Source organism: Ursus americanus, chromosome 22, assembly GCF_024610735.1.
Source record: "Ursus americanus isolate L20-20 chromosome 22, mUrsAme1.1.p, whole genome shotgun sequence".
Classification (NCBI taxonomy): domain Eukaryota; kingdom Metazoa; phylum Chordata; class Mammalia; order Carnivora; family Ursidae; genus Ursus; species Ursus americanus.
In genome coordinates, this window is record NC_142148.1 from 23261627 (window position 1) to 23280260 (window position 18634).

The following is an 18634-nucleotide window of genomic DNA, read 5'->3' on the forward strand; positions in this document are numbered from 1 at the left end:
GGCTTTAGGGTCAGAACACCTGAGCTAGGGCGACATTTCCACCACTGCCTTGCCCAGGTTGGTCCTGCTCAACTTCCCCTTGTAAAATGGGATTTAATAAGCACTGGTGCTGTGCTCAGGACTTTACATGTATTTTCTGACCTTATCCTTAACAAAGCCCTGAGAGGAAGTAGTAATAGCTTTGTTTTCTGTAAAAAAATATTTTTGATAGGTAAATAATTCACATAGTTCTGTATTAAAATGTGTAAATAAGTATCAGTGAAGCCTCTCTCCCCTCTGATCCTGAACATTCTGGTTCTTCCATGAAGCATCTAATTTTACCAGTTATTCGTGTATCCTTCCAGAGACATTTTATGCTTATAATAAAGCAAATATATTCCTCTTGTTTTTTTTTTAACACAGTAGTATAGCATGTATATATTTTTCTTTTTTTTTCCTTTCTTTTTAAAGATTTATTTATTTGACAGCACAAGCAGCGGGAGAGGCAGAGGGAGAAGGAGAAGCAGACTCCCCACTGAGCAGGGAGCCCCACATGGGGCTGGATCCCAGAACCCTGGGATCACGACCTGAGCCAAAGGCAGACACTTAACCACCTGAGGCACCCAGGCGCTCCCATATTTGCTTTCTTAATATTGAATCTTGGTGAATGTTCACTAAATGTGAAAAACCTCAATTCTTTTTTTTACTGGTACCTTATACCCTTCTGAATGGACATACCATAATTTATGCAACTAATCCTCATTGATGGGAAGTATAGGTTATATCTATTTTTTTGCTATTGCAAATAATGCTACCATGAGCGACTTTGTACATATGTCATTTAGTATGTATATGGATCTGTCTGAGGATAAATTCCTAAAAGTAGAATCGCTGGTCAGAGGGAATACGCATTTGTAATTTTTAGAGATACCACCGAAGCGCCCTTCTTCTGCAGGTGGTACCCAGTGTTCCCTCTCACCAGCAGTGCGCGAGCATGCCTGAGGCCCAGCTCACCAACACAGTATCACAAAACTTCCTTCTTTGCTAATCTGAAAAAGTGAAAAAGTGGTTGTGAATTGAATTTCTCTTAATATTGTAAGTGAGGCTGAGCACTTCCCATATATTGAAGAATATTTTGTTTTCTGATCTGTATCCTTTGCCCATTTTTCCTCTAAGGTTGGCCTTTTTGTTTAAGAGATTTGTAGGATTCTTTATGGAGGAAATTAGCTTTTTGCCTGTGACGCGAGACTGCCAATATGGACTTTGCTTATTGTGAATTTTGCCATAGGGAATTTTTAAAGGTTTATATGGTTGAATTGAATGGTTTTCTCTTTTGGCTTCTAGATATACTTAATATACTTAATACTTTAGAAAGTCTTTCTCATTGTGTCTTTTTTTTTTAGTTCTTTGCATAGATTTTTCTAGTATATTTAGCATTTAATTTTTTAAAAATGTTTATCTTGCCCCCAGTTGAAATTTATCCTACTCTGAAGCATGAGGGGTATTTTTATTTCTTAATGATAGGAGGGAACGAACTAGAAGGATTAAGAGATTTGGTTAAGGTTACAAAGTTCATATGTGCTGGGGTGGAAGTCAAACCCAGGGCTTTCTGAATCCAAACTCATGTTCTTAAAAGAGGACCCACCTTATAGTATGACTCCTAGGAGTGTTGTGGGGAATGTGTGAGCAGAGAATAAAAGTGTCTCTGTGCATAGTGGGAATACAGTCAGGGGTAGGCTAAGTGGGGTATTTTCTTTAAACCCCAACAGTCCCTACTGACTGTCGCTTTCTTTGTTCTAAAGATTGTTTTGTACATGCCAAGCACGAGACTTTGATGGATCTTCACAGCACGTTTGTCATAATGCTTTTGCCTTCCCACCCCATCCAGGTTCACAGAATGATCGCAGAGTTCAAGCTGATCCCCGGGCTCAATAATTTGTTCGACAAGCTGATTTGGAGGAAACACTCAGCATCTGCCCTGGTCCTCCATGGTCACAACCAGAACTGTGACTGTAGCCCGGTGAGCAGGGGATGTGGCAACAGATGGGCTTTACTAATTGTTTCAAGATCTGCTGTTGACCCTTTGAAATCTCATTTTTTTATTTTTTATTTTTAAAGATTTTATTTATTTATTTTGAGAGAGGGAGAGAGAGAACACGTGAGACAGAGAATGAGCAGAGGGGAGAGGGAGAGGGAGAAACAGATGCCCCACTGAGCAGGGAGCCCCATGTGGGTCTCAATCCCAGGACCCCGTGATCACGACCTGAGCCCAAGACAGACGCTTAACTAGCTGAGCCACACAGGTGCCTATATGTATATATTTATAATTTATTTATAAAGTCTAAATAATCCCATAAGTGGATGCTTCCTTGGAGAAGGGTCTGCCCCCGCCTCTCCACCTGTGAGGAAATCCCTTCTGAGGCCCTCTGGCCAGCTTTGTCTTGCTCGCCTCTGGAATGGGGCACTCACTGTCCTTCAAGCAGGGCCCACCACTCCGTGACCTAGTAGCAAGTTTTCCCGTGTTCTGCCCCATCGTATCGTCCAGCCATCGCTAGTAGTTCTGCGCTCTGAAACCATGCACCACCAGTGGTCTGCAGCCAAAAGGGCTTTAGCATGCTTTCTTTTTTAAAGGGGTCAAGGGCTCACCTCTGCCTGGCCTTTTACGGTGCACTGGAGAGAACATTGCACTGGGAGTCAGGAGGCCTGTGTGCCAGTCAGCTTGTTAGGAGAGGTTGAACGAGTCACTGAATCTCTGAGCCTGTTTCCTGCAAAAGGAAGGCCCCAGTCCCTTGCAGTGTCCTCATGGGCCACGTAGAGGCCTGGTCACCACCACGAAGGGGCCAGTACCCTGGGACTTGAACATGCCACACAGCCATCAGTGCCATATGTCCTCCCTGGTCCCTGTGCCATGCTCTAGGGACTTTGCTCCATGCCTTATCTTCCAGCTTACTGTTTTTCTCTTTAGCCTTGTCAGGTTTTGCTTCTCAACCCATCCATCTGACTTTTTAATTTCAAGTGAATATAGTCTGCATTTTGAGACATCTGGCTCTCTGTCAAAAACTACTTGGTGTTTATTCATTATGTTAATGTTCCGTTCTGTTGCATTCTATCTCTTTCATTACTTGTAACATACTTTTTTTATGGTCTCGGATTGCTCCGGGGGTTTTAATACTTGTATTTCTGTCTTCAGACTATCTTGGGGCGGAAAGCTGCCTCACGCTCTGTGATGTAGCCTGGGCTCTGGAAGTGTTTCTTTAGGGCCCTTTGCTTTTGTCTGCCGGGCACATTATGGTTAAGTGTCCCAAGGTAAATTTTCATGTTGAGTGCCTTGGTCCTGGAGGTATGAGCCCAAAAGCCTTCTCCTGGGGCCTCCCCCCCAGCACCAGCAGCACCCCGACAGAAACAGGCACCCGTGCTAGCTCCCTGGGCTGCTAAGTGGGGTTTCCTAACCCTTCTTCCATGGAGTGTATACTTCCTGGGCTTCACGTGGGCTCGGGTTTCTGTCTAGTCCCTGCAGGGCGTTAAAACGCAAGCCCTGGGGGAGTAAGTGTAATTGCCACTTCTCCATCCTCCCCGAGCTGTCAACCATCTGCTCTCGTGCTTCCCACTCTGAGCCCAGTCCTTTCTTCATTTCTGATTCCTGTGGATTTTCCTGTTAGGAACTTAGCCTTGCATTTTAAAGAATTTCAGTTATTTTTTATCCAAGGTGTTGGTGGGGGGGGCGGTTAGCAGGAAGGGTTCACATTAGCTTAATCTGCTATTGGCCAGATGTGGAGGTCAACAAAGGGTTTCTGACTAAAGAAAAGTCCTCATGGTGCACGAGGACAGAGGCTCAGAGAAGCAAAGTAACACACCCAGGCTTTCCGCCGAGTGTTCGGTTTTCTCTGGGAGTACTGTGTTGATGGTTTTAATGTCAAGGATGCACGTGTGTTCTAGGACATCACCTTGAAGATACAGTTCTTGCGGCTTCTGCAGAGTTTCAGCGACCACCACGAGTAAGTACGTGCTGTCCCTGGAAGGGGAGTTGTCGTGCCAGCTTCTATCATCTCTCCGTCCCGTCGAGCTCAGCTCAGGGGGACTGGGGAGCTGTGAGAGCTGCTGTCACCTTGGTGACAGCTGCGCAGGGCGCTGCTGCTTGGGCAGCCCTTCCTTTGTGCCGGGCCCTGTGCTGAGCTTCCCCTGAGCCCTCACGGCCACCCTAGGACGTGAGTACAGGTGTTGCTGGCCCCTTGGAGTCACTACATCTCTCAGCTGTCTGCCCCTCGGAACCAGGAGCAGACAGCTTGGCTCTTCACAGGGACCTCAGGTGGGGAGGGTGGGCTGAGTATTTGCTTATCGAACAGGTGGACTGTTCTTCACCTGCATAAGGAGATAGGCCCTCTCCCATTTTTTTGAAACACATTGTGCCCTCTCATTTTTTATTTTTCAACCTTCAATGGAGAATGTAGAAGAGAACAGTTCTCTTCGATAGGAAAAACAGTGCGGGGGAGGGGTGACTAGCAGCTGGCCTTTGGCCTTGGCACTGGGGACAGTGTGGCGCGGACTTTGGTGAGCTGGAATGCACAGTCAGTTACTGCTCAGCTCTGGCCAACTGTTGGTGTACAGGAAACCGGGTCCACTGTTGCAGAGCTTCTGAATTTTTCCCTCAAGGGAAGCTAGAAATTAAGATTTATGTGAAAGGTTCTGATTTTAAACGTTGGCTTAAATTCCTTTGAAACATTGTAAAAGCTACCAGAATGTGCCTGAGGACAAATGTGGTCAGGGGACTCCACTTGCTACTTTCATCTGGATTATGTCGACCGTCCTCTTTCAGAGGTTCTCTGTCTGAAGGACTTAAGCTCCAGGAAGTATGTGAACCCTCTGAAAAATGGCACCAATATGTTCTGATTGTGTACTTTTTTTCTGAGGAATTGGGTCCCTAACTTTCATCAGACTCTGAGCACTTATATGGGCTAGGCTCTGGGGAGACAGTGATGAGTGAAAACAGCCATCACCCCCACTCTCATGAAGGGCACAGTCCTGGAAAGGAGGAGGACATTAATCAGAGAATTATACCATTGAATGTACATTGACAGATGGAGAGAGTATTCTGGTGGAGGGAGCATGGTCTGTGAGAGAACATTTGACAGGGGTCGTGACCTGGCCAGAGGGTGGTCAGGAGCTCTTCTCTGCAGAAGTAACTTGTCAGCTGAGACCTAAAGGGTTGGCAGTGATAAACTGGGCGAAAAGGAAGAGTGAGAGGCTGACTGTTCCAGAAGAATCCCCTGTAGGAGGGAGTGCTGTGTGTTCAGCGAGGCCAGTGTGGCGGGTGATGTGAATGAAGGGGGGCTTGGCTCAGAGCGAGGCTGCAAAGGTGGTTGGTGGCTCAGTCGCAGGGCCTTGCAGGTCATGCTGGTGGGCTTGGATTGTATATATTCGAAAGCTTGTGAAATCGTGGAGGCGTTTTTGACATGGGATTGACATAATCAGAGTCCTGTTTTCTAAAGATCTGTCTGGGTGCTGCGTGTTGAGTCAGTTCCTGGGAGAGACCATTTAGAAAGCTGGTTCTGTCCACATGGCTTGGGTGATGCCAGGCCTAGAGGTGAAGGGCGCAGGAGAGTGTCACAGCTGACTCAGGCCCCCTGGTGGGAATGCTGGAATAGGGCCTGGTTTAAGGAGCAAAATGGAGAGTTTGATTTGGACGTCATTGAGTTGGAAGTGCCTGTGAGAAGTCACATAGAAATGTTCAGTGGCAAACAAAAGGCCTGGAGATGTTGAGGGAAGGGCCCTCGCTAGTGAATGTGGCAGGTAGAGAGGAAGGGGCTGGAGCCCGGGAGGCTCCCTTGGCCTGAGCCCTTCTGCTGCCTCAGGGGCAGGTGGCATCAGGAGAGGGCTCTTGGGGGTTCTCTGATTCTCACCGCAGGCAGTGGGAAGGTGAGTAGCCCAGCACCTGTCCTCTACCCCCTTCCACCCGTTTGCTTCAGGAACAAGTACCTGCTGCTCAATAACCAGGAGCTGAATGAGCTCAGTGCCATCTCTCTCAAAGCCAACATCCCCGAGGTGGAAGCTGTGCTCAACACTGACCGGTAGGTGGCGTCAGCTCTGGCCCACAGCCTCGCTGGGCTGCTTGCGTGCCCTGGGGTGGTAGGGGCTCAGACTTGTGCCTCAGGTGTGGTACTGGTCCTTTCTCACTGACGGGTAGCTGCAGTGTCCTGAGGGCTCCTGTGCGTCAGGCACCGTCCTCACATCACCTGCATTACCTCGTTGGAGCCCCGCAGCGGCCCTGGGAGGGAAGTGCCGTCACCCCTCTGCTTTACAGAGTGGGGTGCAGGGACTTGGAGAGGCCACTTGCCAAAGGTCACATGTGCTCTGCCCGCTCCTTTGTCACTCACCTCTGCTGACATGCTTCTTTCTTGCCCTTTGCCAAGTCCCATTAGCGGGTTATGCTTGTGTCACCTTCTGAGCAGTAGGGAGGTCACGGGCTCATGGGGGTCCAGGCAGGGAGGACTGTATCCAGCAACAGGAGTCATAATTCTCAGCCTCTTTTTTTTTTTTTAAAAGCAGGAGAAATCTGTTCAGATGAAACCATGCACAGTCCATAATGTCTGTAGGGAATAAAAGTAGAGCTGTTCTATTTGAAGAGGGAACTTAAGGGCCCAAAACCCCTGCCTACTTGACCCTCTCTTCCCCGTGATGCAGCCTGAGTCATTTCCTCATCTAATGTCTTTGCTTCCTAGACCAGGAAGCTGAGGCCCAGAGGCACGGGGACTTGTCCAAAGCCAGCTGGAGCTGACCGTGGGGCCCAGGGTATTCCCTGTCTCACCCTACTGGCACAGACTTTGTCCCATCTGGTAGACTCTGTCCTGGTGTTTCAGACTCACTTTGGTGTAAACAGCCCTCCTTCCAGCAGTTCTGAGCACGCACTCTGGGTTTTTCTGGCCTCTGATCACTTGCTGGTGGGCCTGGGAAGGGAAAGCTGGCCTGAGGGGTGGCGTGATTCACTTGGCTCTTCAGCGCTAAGACTGCAGGAGTCCTTGGGGTGCTCTGGGCCCAGACAGCAGGAGGACATCCTGCCGGCTTGGAAGTGTCCCCAGGTGTTTTCACCCAGCTAAAGCAGCAGAGAGACCCAGCCCCAGGGCCCCAGGACAACAGTAACCCTTCGGCCAACTGGGACTGGGCCCTGTCAGCCTCAGGTCTGCCACCAACATCCGGGTTTTGTTCCAGGAGCTTGGTGTGTGATGGGAAGAGGGGCTTATTAACTCGTCTGCTGCAGGTCATGAAGAAGGAGCCAGCCGAGTCCTCTTTCAGGTGGGTCTAGGGACAGGCACCTGCCACTCCTGAAGGGCCCAGAAACCAAGTGTTTCTCAGGTGGTTAGAAATACCTCACTTAGTTACCAGCTTCCACCCTGGACATCTGACTGCTCTGGGGCGAGGGGGTCCGACTGAGCAGGGGTGTGTGAGCTTCGGCGCACCGGCAGCGTATTTCAAGAACTGACCAAGCATTCACCAAGCGCCTCTGTGCTGGCGTTGGACAGGTGGTAGGGAAATGGGAGCTACAGCCCCTGCCCACACGAGTTCCCTGGGTTGTGGGAAGCAAGCACGAAAAGAAACCTGTTTGAATGCAGTGTGAAAAGGAGCGGAGCCAGGACCTGCCCCGGGAGCTGAGGGAGCCAAGGAAAGCCCCTTCCCCAGCTGGGGGCTGGTGGGGTGAGCGGGAGGCGGGAGGGCTTCTCAGAGCTCCTCCTGCTCACCTGAGATGAGTCCTGAAGGCTGGGGACAGAAGTGCGGCTAAGGGAGGCATGCTGTCAGGGCTGGGGTGTGATGCGTCGGTAGGTCCCGTGCCCTCCTCTGTCCCCCGTCAGCTCAGCCTGACTTGTCCAGACTTCCCCTCATTGATCCCAGCTCTGCCCTCTGGGGCCACATCCTCTCTAGGACAGCCATCAGAAGTGAGCTCAGTGGCCCGTCTGCACATGCCTGTCCAGTTCCCACATGCATTCCCGGCCTCAGTTTCCATTGTCTGCCTGTTCTTCTGAACGGTCAAAGCCTAGAGTGCATTTTCATATGTGACCTATTGGCGCCAGCCCTTTGATCCTAGATCCCCCTACTCTGAGACACAGCTTCTTCCAGACAGAACCAAATAGAGGACCATTCTCCACTGAACTGTCCGCTCCATGAGGACTTATCCTTGCTTAACCCCCAGTGCCTAGTATGAGGCCTGACACCTAGCAGATGTGCAGTAAATGTTGAATAAATCAAAAGGCAGCCAACATCTCCCAGCCCCTTGGTGAATGGAATATGGGACAGAAGAGGGCAGCCTTAGCCACCTGGGCCAGGGGTCAACATTTGGGTCGCAGGTTTTGGCAAGCCCGGGCTGTGGAGAGTTTCCTCCGAGGGACCACCTCCTATGCAGACCAGATGTTCCTGCTGAAGCGAGGCCTTCTGGAGGTAACGGCCTGGAGGAGCCAGGGTGTTGGGTGTCCCGTTCTCCCCGCAGCCCCATGCATCGCTCTCCTTCCCGAGCCCTAGACAGCTGGACAGGGGCAGCCGCATCTCTATTTTAAAGCGCCAGTGCAGATTGCCCCAGGACTTCCCCCAAGTTCCCAGCTGCGGGTTCCCGTAGGTGCTTAACGGATGCTTGAGGGAGCTGGGGGTGCCCATGGAAGACTAGAAGAGTCTGAAGTTACCCAGTAAGGCCTTTTGACCCTGCGGATATTTTGCTGTTAACCAAAAGTTAATTTCCTTTTATTGTAAAATGACCTTCAGAAAAAGCAAAATTTACAAAAGGCAGGGAGCAAAATGGCCAAAGATATAATTGGTTTAAAAAAAAAAAAAAAAAGGGATACAAATAGGAAACTGACCCATGAACTGTAAAATCCGTAAGAAATTCATCCAAATTAGCATAACTTCAGGAAAACGAAAATGAAAAATGTAAACAGTTGAACTGTCATAGAGAACTTTATTAAGAAGTTAAATTGGCTTTACGTTCCTGATAAAAATTCATTGATCTTAGTATAACCTTTTTTATTCATAAATATGAAGACAAACCGTGGGGTCAAAATGTGTCCCGTGCCCTTAAACCCTGGGCTTCATTTACTTGAATGGCCTCAGTGCTCAGGCAGTGGCCAGTGTTACTTCTGGAAACAGCTCCTCTCCCCTGCAAGCTGGGGAGCCCTGGGCAAGCAGGAGAGCTCATGACTGCCTACCCCAACCCACCCCCAACCCGCTGGTGAGGTGCGGCAGCATGGTCCCGCCCTTGGAGCCCCCAGCATCCCCAGATGAGAATCTAGACAGGGGAACAGGTTCCATCAACTGACGTGGATGCTTACGCGAAGCAGGTGTCCCGTGGTTGGGGCTCCATGCCCGGCCCTGGTGGGACACAGGCAGCCGGCAGCTTGGACGAGCACAGCCTGGGGGCGGCAGCCACATCTGCCTCTTGGCCCCAGGATTCAGCCAACTTCCTGCCTTCATCCTGTCCTCTCCCACCCCCAGCACATCCTGTACTGCATTGTGGACAGTGAGTGCAAGTCGAGGGATGTGCTCCAGAGTTACTTTGACCTTCTGGGGGAGTTAATGAAGTTCAATGTTGATGCATTCAAGAGATTCAACAAATATATCAACACTGATGCAAAGGTAGGACTAACATGGGCTCCGTGGGGTTCGCCGCATTGTTCAGAAGTTGTCTTGCAGGGGTGCTGGGTGGCTCAGTCGGTTAAGCATCTGCCTTCGGCTCAGGTCACGATCTCAAGGTCCTGGGATGGAGCCCTGCATAGGGTTCCCGGGTCAGTGGGGTGTCTGCTTCTCCCTCTCCCCCCCCGCCCCCTGCCCTGCTCATGCTTGCTCTCACTCTGTCAAATGAATAAAGTTTTCTTGGAGCCCTGGCCCTTGCTAGTCTTCAAGTCCTGTTTTAAATTGGAGAATACTGGGGAGTCAGTGGGCATTCTTCAGCAAACAGTCAGTCACTTCTGCTCTGTGCCAGGACTGCGCTAGACCCTGGGTGTACAGGGGTGATCGGCGCAGCCCCTGGGAGACGGTGGGAGCAGGTGGGCTGTGACATGGCCCTGAGGCGGTGCGGTGGGTGCCAGCACGAGCCCCAGAAGGGCGGGACTGGGCCTGATGTGCTAGCCTCATGGGCTGTTTGACAGAGACACAGCTCAGGCTAGTTGAAGTGAAAATGAGAGGAATGCAGGACCCATCGGTGCAGAAAACACTGGGCTTAGCGTCCGATGTGGCGTGAGCTGCTGCTGAGGGGCAGCTCACCCAGCTTGTCCGGGCCTCGGTCTGACCAGAAGCGTCTGGGCCTGAGTGAATGGGTGCCCCTCGCCACAAGTGCCCACCCTGGGCCACGGCTGTGCGCGGCGGGAGCCTGCCACCGCCCGTCTGAGCTCAGGCCCCGCTCCAGTTCCAGGTGTTCCTAAAGCAGATCAACAGCTCTCTGGTGGATTCCAACATGCTGGTGCGCTGCGTCACTCTGTCGCTGGACCGATTCGAAAACCAGGTGGACATGAAAGGTAAGAGAAAGCCGTAATGCCCAGGCGAACCGGCCCGCTGTGGCCGCGCTCGTGGCAAACACCCAGCATCTAGCAAGGAGACAAAAACGGCTAGAAGCAGCTGCCCCAGATGCCCACGTGGCTGGGGTCAAGGTTGTGGCTCTCCGGGAGATGTTCTTGGCTGCCTTGACTCTTCTCTGTCATCTGTGCTTCCTTTCATAAGACGCACGTTTTAATAAAAGTGAAGAAACTATTGATGCAAGCAAAATGCAACACACACACCCCCCCCACCCCCGCCGTTGGAATTGCCTGGGGTGAGAGGGGCCCAGGTGGTGGGCCGAGGGGAGGGAGGGCCTCAGAGAGAGGTGGCCCCTGCGCCCACTGAGGGACGAGGAGGTGGTGAGCTCCTGCTGGGGCTCCTGAGAACGCGGGCTCTGCCTGGGAGGAGCGCTGCCAGAGATGCACGCGTTCCTGAGGCAGCCGCCCCCGCTCCTGTGGCCGCTTCCGTGGTCGGGGCTCCCAGCTCCGGAGTCAGGACCCCAGGGCGGGTCTGGCTGGAAGCCTGAGGGGCGTGTCCCTGGGCCTGAGCCACAGACCAGCTGTCACACCTCTGCTCCTCTCTCCCCAGTTGCCGAGGTCCTGTCCGAGTGCCGCCTGCTTGCCTACATATCCCAGGTGCCCACGCAGATGTCCTTCCTCTTCCGCCTCATCAACATCATCCATGTGCAGACACTGACCCAGGTGACGCGCCCTGCGGACGTGCCGGGAAGGGAGATCGGAAACAGTCTCCCTCATCCTGGAGCCCGATGGTTGATCTGTCCCACCTTCCCCTAGTAGTGTATCTTGATCCATCTGTTGGTTCCTTGGAAACCCTGCCAGCTATTCCGAGGACTTTTTCCAGTGAGGGATCAGTGCCGCATTTTACAGACAGGGCCTGAGCGGGTAGCAAGTCTCCAAGGTCACGGATGGGTCGGGATTGGTACTGAGTTCTCGACTCCAGGTCCAGAGCTCTCGGTGCCCTTCCTGCTGTGAAGGCTTTGGGGTTGGACTTGATGCTGCCTCCCACCCCCTCCCTGACTAACTGCGGCTGTGTCTTCCCCTGAGCTTCACACTCCTCTTTTCTAGAATGGGGCTGATGCTGTACCCCTCAGAGGTGGTTCTCTGTTCCTTCAGCTCACACACACGTACCGAGGCAGGGCTCTGGGCTGGGGCTACGCAGTGAACCAAACAGGCCGAGACCCTTCCCTCGTGCTGCCCCCAGCCTCATGCGGAGTGGGAGTTAGAAAGTGAGGCGGCCGCACCTAACGCAGGCACCCTGTCCTCCCTGGGGGTCGACGCTCCGGGAACCAGAACTCCCGGGAAGAAGGGATGCCTGAGCTGACCCGAGGAGCGGACTGGAACCGGACTGATGACGAGGGTCCCACCAGGGCGGGGATGGCTGGTGGGTGGAGGAGGGACAGGAAGGTGCTCAAGGCAGTCCACTGGCAGCTCTGGCGTCCTTCCCTCCCCCGTCCTCCCAGGTCCGTGCCGCTCGCGCGTGGCCCTCAGGGTCTGGGTGTGGGACACCCTCCTCCCTGCCCCGTGGCACCCCGGGTCCACCAGGGGCCCCCCGGGGCGCTCCGCCCGCACCTGACCTGGGTGGCCTGGTGCCCGGCAGGAGAACGTCAGCTGCCTCAACACCAGCCTGGTGATCCTGATGCTGGCCCGCCGGAAAGAGCGGCTGCCCCTGTACCTGCGGCTGCTGCAGCGCATGGAGCACAGCAAGAAGTACCCCGGCTTCCTGCTCAACAACTTCCACAACCTGCTGCGCTTCTGGCAGCAGCACTACCTGCACAAGGACAAGGACAGCACCTGCCTGGAGAACGTGAGTGTCCCCAGCCCCGGGGGTGGCGGCTGGGCTGCGGGGCCGCGCGGCGGGCAGCTCTCTGTGCCCTTACCGAGGCCCTCCCCACGGGGTGCCGGGTTCGACCTGGGTCCTCCAGGCGCCCCCCAGCCCCTCTCTCTCTGCCCAGAGCTCCTGCATCAGCTTCTCCTACTGGAAAGAGACCGTGTCCATCCTGTTGAACCCAGACCGCCAGTCACCCTCCGCCCTTGTCAGCTACATTGAGGAGCCCTACATGGACATAGACAGGGACTTCACCGAGGAGTGACCTTGGGCCGGGCCTCGGGAGGCTGCTGGGCCGGGGCCAGTGCGGGTGATCGTGGGTATGTGTGCCGCACGCCGTGACCTGTCCATGCCCCCCCCCTTGCCTCCCCGCTACTGTGCCTGCCCCAAGTCTTCAGGTACAGGCTTGGTGGGAGGGAGCATCTAGAAGCCTTTGGCCCTTGGGTCTGAGGGCCCCAAGTATTGGGGAACCTCGGTTCCTTCAAGATCCCCATGATAAGGACAGGGACACTCTGCCCACCCTTCCTTCAGAACCCTGGGGCCCTGGCCCACCCAGAGGTAAGGGAACTTTTAAAAATAGCTCTGTCTGAGCTCTTGCCCAGTCTCTTGGCTGTCAGTCCTGGGGTGGGGAGGGAGATATGGGCACCCTCCTCCAATCTGTGAGCCAAGCTTGCTCTGGCCTTTGGACCCAGGCAAAGGCTTCTGAGCCCCTTTCCCCTGGGCAGGGGTGGGGGCTACCAGAGGACGCTGCCTTCCCCCACACCTGCCCCTCTGTTCCTCCCTCGTTTTCCTTTAGCTCCTCTGGTCTGTTTGCTCACTGGCCGCTGTGTTCATCCCAGGGGGTTCCCCTAGAAGTGGGGGCCTTTTTCTTCCATCCCTTGGGGCACAGGGTGGCTGTGCCCTGCCTCGGGGCAGCGTCTCCTGCCTGAGCCCGCACACATAGGAGCCTGGCTAGGAGCACACCCTCGGCCCCTCCTTGTGTTGCCAATTTATTAACAACAAATAAATCGATTAAATGGAGACTATTAAAGAACTTTATTTTAAATGACGGATGTGGACCTGACTTTTGTCCAGGGACCATGTGTTCCTTTTCCCGATCCTCAGAGGAGGAGAAGGCACCCAGCTAGAGCTGCAGACATGGCATTTACTCAGGGTCCAGCAGGGCTTGGGGCGGACTGGGATGAAGAGGCGGCAGGAGAGGGCCCACGGCACGCCACGTCTTCAGAGCCCAGGAACTCCGGCGTCACTCCTTGTGCTAAGGGGACAGGAGTGGCTGAGTGAGTGCCACCACGCACACCCTCGGGCAGAGGGTAGGGGGTGCCCCGTGCAGCCCCTCACCTTGGGCCCCAGGGCATCCCGGGTCCGAGCCCGCAGCTTGTTAGCCTGCGTTTCTGCCATGTCCGCCCGCTCCTCTGCATCATCCAACTCGTGCTGGGCCTTGCGGTACTTGGCCAGGTTAGTACTGGCCTGCTGTTCCTGGGGGCACAGGCAGGTCTGGTCACCCTTTGGTCACTGAGATAGGGGGTCAGTCTGGTCCCACCCCATGCCCAGAGGGGTCTGGCTTCTGGTCCTCAACTGCTCCCCTCCTCCCGCATCACCAGTACCCACGGCAGGAACGGGGGGCAGAGGGGGGGAGGTACGCAGAAGGGGAACGCACATGGGGTCCCCTCGGTGACAGAGCTAGGTCCTTTCCCTAGCCAAAGCTGTCAGGAAACTGTCCCTCTTCCCACTGGGACAGTGGGGTCACTGCCGACACACAGAGCCAACACCGGGGTAGGGGGGCCCCTCTCTGGCTGTGAGCAGCGCAAGCAGCGCTGAAGGGGAGTCACCAACTTCCAGGCCCCGGTGGCCCAGACTCGGGTGCACTCACCGCCTCCTCAAACTGGCGTTTGTAGCTCTTGACCTTGCTCTGCAGCTTGTCCACCAGGTCCTGCATGCGAGCCAGGTTCTTCCTGTCCTCCTCAGCCTGGGCAGGCAAAAGCGACTCAGGTCTTGCCCAGACCAGGCCAGCTCCAGGGTCACCCCTCGAGGCGGACCTGGTCACCCACCTGGTACGCGAGCTCCTTGACCCGGCGCTCGTGTTTCCGCACCCCTTTGAGGGCCTCGGCGTGCTTCTTCTGCTCTGCGTCCAGCTCGGCCTCCAGCTCCCGCACCTGCGAGCAGCCAGGGATGGGCCAGCTGCCCGGGGCCTGCCCTCCGGCCGGCCCACCCTGCCAGGGAGAGGACTGAAGGGCCTCACGCACCTTGGCCTCCAGCTTCTGCACCTGCTTCTTCCCACCACGCAGGGCCGCTTGCTCAGCCTCCTCAAGCCGGGCCTGGAGCTCCCGCACCGTCTGCTCCAGTGTCTTCTTCATCCGTTCCAGGTGTGCGCTCGTGTCCTGCTCCTTCTTCAGCTCCTCAGCCATCATGGCTGCCTGTCGGCGGAGGGGGGGGGGCACGGTCGGCATGGTCAGGAGGTGAAAGTCCCTTTGAACTCAGCTCTGGACCCCCCACGACCCCAGCCCAGCCTCACATCAGTGATGGCCTTTTTGGCCTTCTCCTCGGCTTCCCGCCTCTCCTGGGCAGCCTCCTCCACCTCCCCGCTCAGCTGGCTCAGATCCACCTCTAGCTTCTTTTTCTGGTTCAGGAGGCCTGTGTTCTGGGGGGAAGCAGAGCCTCAGAGTGGGGGCCTGCTGGCCACACCCTAAGCCTCCCCCCCTCAGTGTCCCCGGGTCCCTCCTGTCCCCACCTGCGAGTGCAGGAGGTTAAGGCGCTCGGTGGCCTCCAGCAGCTCCTGCTCCGCCAGCCGCCGGCTACGCTCTCCCTGCTCCAGCGCGGCCCGCAGCTCCTCCAGCTCCGCGGCCAGCAGTGCGGCCCGGCGCTCCAGGGCCTGCGCCTGCTCTCGGAGCTCAGCCGCCAGCCGCTGCTCCTCATCCCGCCCCGCCTGCTCCTCCTTGAGCTGGGCCTGCAGCAGCCGCGTGGCTGCCTGGGCCTCCATGGCCTGGCGGGCGGCATGGCCCAGCTGCAGCTCCAGGTCGTTGAGGTCGCCCTCCATCTTCTTCTTGAGCCGCAGTGCCTCATTGCGGGCCCTCGTCTCTGCATCCAGCGAGGCCTGCAGGGACTCCACGGCCCGCTGGTGGTTGCGCCTGTAGGGCGGAGGGAGGAGAGGAGGGCTCGCAGCCTCTGAGAAGGGGGTGCAGGCACAGGTACTGGACCTGCTCTTACACTCGCCCAAGGAATGCCGCAGACGCGAACCCATTGTGGGAACAAATGACTCGTCCTTTCCTGGTTTCAGGCCCCTTGTGACTGCCTGTTACCCCTCAGGACAAGTTTACGGACAAAAGTGAGGCTCCAGACAGAGGTGGGCTGAACCCTGGCTCTCCCTGCACCGTGTAGCCCTGAGCAAGTCCTTTAGCCTCTGAAGGTAGCCTCTAGACTGGGGACGACAGCCCTGACCTTGACAGAGTTCTCGGGGAGGGGCAGACCAAGTGTCTGTGTGCACAGAGGGGCCTGGCGCACTGCCTGCCTGCCTTCCTCCTGCCTGCAGGTGGCCAGGATGGGAGGGGCGTTAGCCTCCAGGGGTGGTGGTGGACGGGGATGCCTCGAGCCCGCCCCCCCCCCCCGCCCCCGTACCTCAAGTTAGTGCACTCCTCATCTTTCTCGGCCAGTTTCCGGTCCACCTCAGCCTTGACCTGGGATAGCTCCAGCTGGATCCTCAGAGTCTTGGTCTCCTCCAGCTCCAGGGCTCCCTGGAACACAGAGCAGGCAGTATGGGCGCGGGGGCCGTGAGCGTGCGCGACAGGAGAGCAGAGGTGTGGGGGGGGGAGCAGGGCGCCACCCACCCCGGCCCTGTGGTCAGCCCCTGACCTCGGCCTCCTCTAGCGCGGCCTGGAGCTCACTCTTCTCCCCTTCCAGAGCCTTTTTGGCTTTCTCCAGTTCCTGGATGCTCTTCCCACTGAGGCTGACCTGGTCTGTGAGGTCACTGATCTCCTCTGCAGAGGGAACAGGGCACTGAGGGGCCACCCCCATGCCTCCTGCTCCAACCCAGGTCATTTCATTCACTCCTAATTCCAGGGGGACCCCACCAGGGCACCCTCCGTGACTCCCAAGGTGCTTCTGATGACGCCAGTGCAGTCCTGCCCCCAGGGGGAGCATACCCTGCAGGTTCTTGTTCTCTCGCTTGAGCGTCTCCAGGGCCTCGAGCGCCTCCTCGTGGCTGTGCCGCAGCCGGAAAAGCTCAGTACCCAGGCTGCGGGCCTCCCTCTGGGCAGCCTCCAACTCCCGCTGCGTCTCCTCCTCCTGCCGCCGCCGCTCCTCCAGTGCCCGCTCCAAGTGCCGCTGCTTCTTGTCCAGCGCCGCAGCTGCTGAGGTGGCCCGTTCCAGCTCCAGGGTCACGTCCTCTGACTCTGTCTGCAGTCGCAGCTTGGCCTTTTCCAGTGAGGAGCACTTGGCGTGAGCGGCCTCCACTCCCTCCTCTGCTTCCTGCAGCCGCAGTGCCAGCTTCTTTCTAGGCCACGGGAGCAGACGGTGGGAGGCTGGCCCAGCAGTCCCCACATCTCCCCTCGCCCCCTGATGGGTCAGAGGCTCAGGCACCACCCCTACGTGGTGACGGCCCTGTGGGTAAGGCACTCACTTGGCCTCCTCTAGCTCCTCGGTCCTCTGGATGGCATCTGCCTCGTACTTGCTCCTCCACTGGGCCACCTCGGCATTGGCCTTGGACAGCAGCCGCTGCAGCTCGGCCTGGGCCTCTGCCTCCTCCTCGTGCTGCTCCCGCAGGAGGTCACAGTCGTGCCGCAAAGCCTGTACAGCATGGGCCAGCGCACTCTTGGCCTGCAGAGACCCCAGCGACCTCAGCATGGGACTGGGCCGGCAGCCCCAGTGCCCACCCTGCCCGCTCCGGGGTGGCCGGTGGCCAGCCCACCTTGCTCTCCTCTTCCAGCTGCCTCCGCAGTTCCTCCAGGCTCTGGGTGGCCGAGGCCTTGCCCCTGCTCAGCTGGCTAATCAGAGACTCCTTCTCCTCGAGCAGGCGGCTCAGTTCCCCTGCAGGCCAAGGGGTGAGCAGCAGGTCAGGCGGGCTCTCGAGGGGCGGCACCAAAGGCCGGGGGGGTGGCCCAGCCGAGCCCTTGGCCTCACCGCTCTCAGTCTGCAGCCGCCCACGCTGAGTGCTCGCATCCGCTAGCTGCCGCTGCAGCTCTTCCACCTTGATCTTGGCCTCGCTCAGCTGATCCTCGTAGGTCCGGCACAGCTTCTCTGCACTGGCCTGGGATCCAGGGTCAGGAGTCAGAACAAGTTTGTCAAGCACAAGGCAGTGTCTGGGGCTGCCAGCCGGGGGCTGGGACCTGGGGTTGGGAACTAGAAGGCTAGACGTGGGCTCAGGAAGCAAAGGGAAAGCAGTGCCCAAGTTCAGGGTCAGAGATTATGCTGGACCATGGTTTTAGAAGATGGGTGTCAGACGTGAGAGGGCCAGGGTGAGTTAGGATACTGGAGTCTGAAGTCAGCTGCAGACTGGTCAGAGGTCAGCTGTCAGAACTGGTGGTAGAAAGGTCAAGGGCCAAGGTTGGGTGCTGGGGTTTGGGACAGGAACAGTCAGGATAGAGGTCAAGGACTGAGATGTTAAAATTAGATGCTGGGTCAAAAAATGACCTGGAGTCAGGGCACAGAGTTTAGTAGGAGTCAAGGTTTGAGGTCAGGACTGGTGTGGGGTTGGGGCTGGATGACAGGTGAATAGGTCAGGGGCCAGGATCAGGTACAGGGTCAGGCCTAGTGTGGGTCAGTCCTGGCATAAGGGTGGCCAGGGACTGGCGGGTGGGCTCAGCGCTCGAGTCAGATCAGTTCAGAGCCATGATGGGTATGGGATCCGAGCTCAGTCAGGAGGGGTCAGAGGTCGGGGTCAGGAACGGGGCAGACACCTTGCCTCGGGCCAGAGTCTCCACATTGGCGCCCAGATCATCCACCTCCATGCGGAGCTCGCTCTTCTCCTTTTCCAGCTTCTGCCGCACCCGCTGCAGACTGTCCACCTGCTCGCCCAGCTCGGCCGCGCTCTCGGCCTGCTTGCGGCGCAGGGCAGCCACGGTGGCCTCGTGCCGCAGCGCCGCCTCCTCCAGCTCCCGCCGCAGCCGGCCCAGCTCGGCCTCCCGCTTGCGGCAGCCCTCCCGCTGCCCCGCCGACGCCCCGCCAGCCTCCTCCAGCCGCTCGCTCAGCTCCTCCAGCTCCCGGGCCGCCTCTGCCCGCTGCTTCTCCACGCGGGCCCGAGCCGCCCGCTCCGCCTCCAGCTCCTCTTCCAGCTCCTCCGCCCGAGCCTGGGGACAGGCAGACACGGCAGCTG

General features: G+C 56.6%; 2 protein-coding genes across 7 annotated transcripts in view; one reads left to right on the plus strand and one right to left on the minus strand.

Annotated features, from left to right (window-relative positions):
- Positions 1-13375, plus strand: part of TRPC4AP (transient receptor potential cation channel subfamily C member 4 associated protein) — a 67147-nt gene extending 53772 nt beyond the window's left edge. For 2 of the 3 annotated variants that reach the window (XM_045806189.2, XM_045806183.2), the window contains exons 10-19: positions 1868-1999; positions 3916-3974; positions 5943-6044; positions 7183-7266; positions 8313-8403; positions 9448-9588; positions 10358-10466; positions 11074-11186; positions 12103-12309; positions 12458-13375. In XM_045806189.2, the coding sequence (XP_045662145.1) occupies positions 1868-1999; positions 3916-3974; positions 5943-6044; positions 7183-7266; positions 8313-8403; positions 9448-9588; positions 10358-10466; positions 11074-11186; positions 12103-12309; positions 12458-12595 (1176 nt within the window). In that variant the 3' untranslated portion in view covers positions 12596-13375. Of the gene's footprint in view, positions 1-1867; positions 2000-3915; positions 3975-5942; positions 6045-7182; positions 7267-8312; positions 8404-9447; positions 9589-10357; positions 10467-11073; positions 11187-12102; positions 12310-12427 lie in introns of all 3 variants that reach the window. The other variant, XM_087853623.1, reaches the window with a different exon arrangement.
- Positions 13347-18634, minus strand: part of MYH7B (myosin heavy chain 7B) — a 38670-nt gene continuing 33382 nt past the window's right edge. For all 4 annotated transcript variants that reach the window (XM_045806141.2, XM_087853622.1, XM_045806155.2 and 1 more), the window contains 14 exons: positions 18219-18608; positions 17443-17569; positions 17231-17349; positions 16943-17139; positions 16467-16816; positions 16177-16301; positions 15943-16058; positions 15059-15455; positions 14843-14968; positions 14574-14744; positions 14379-14483; positions 14201-14296; positions 13669-13806; positions 13347-13585 (listed from right to left, as the gene is read on the minus strand). In XM_045806141.2, the coding sequence (XP_045662097.1) occupies positions 13574-13585; positions 13669-13806; positions 14201-14296; positions 14379-14483; positions 14574-14744; positions 14843-14968; positions 15059-15455; positions 15943-16058; positions 16177-16301; positions 16467-16816; positions 16943-17139; positions 17231-17349; positions 17443-17569; positions 18219-18608 (2469 nt within the window). In that variant the 3' untranslated portion in view covers positions 13347-13573. The remainder of the gene's footprint in view (positions 13586-13668; positions 13807-14200; positions 14297-14378; positions 14484-14573; positions 14745-14842; positions 14969-15058; positions 15456-15942; positions 16059-16176; positions 16302-16466; positions 16817-16942; positions 17140-17230; positions 17350-17442; positions 17570-18218; positions 18609-18634) is intronic.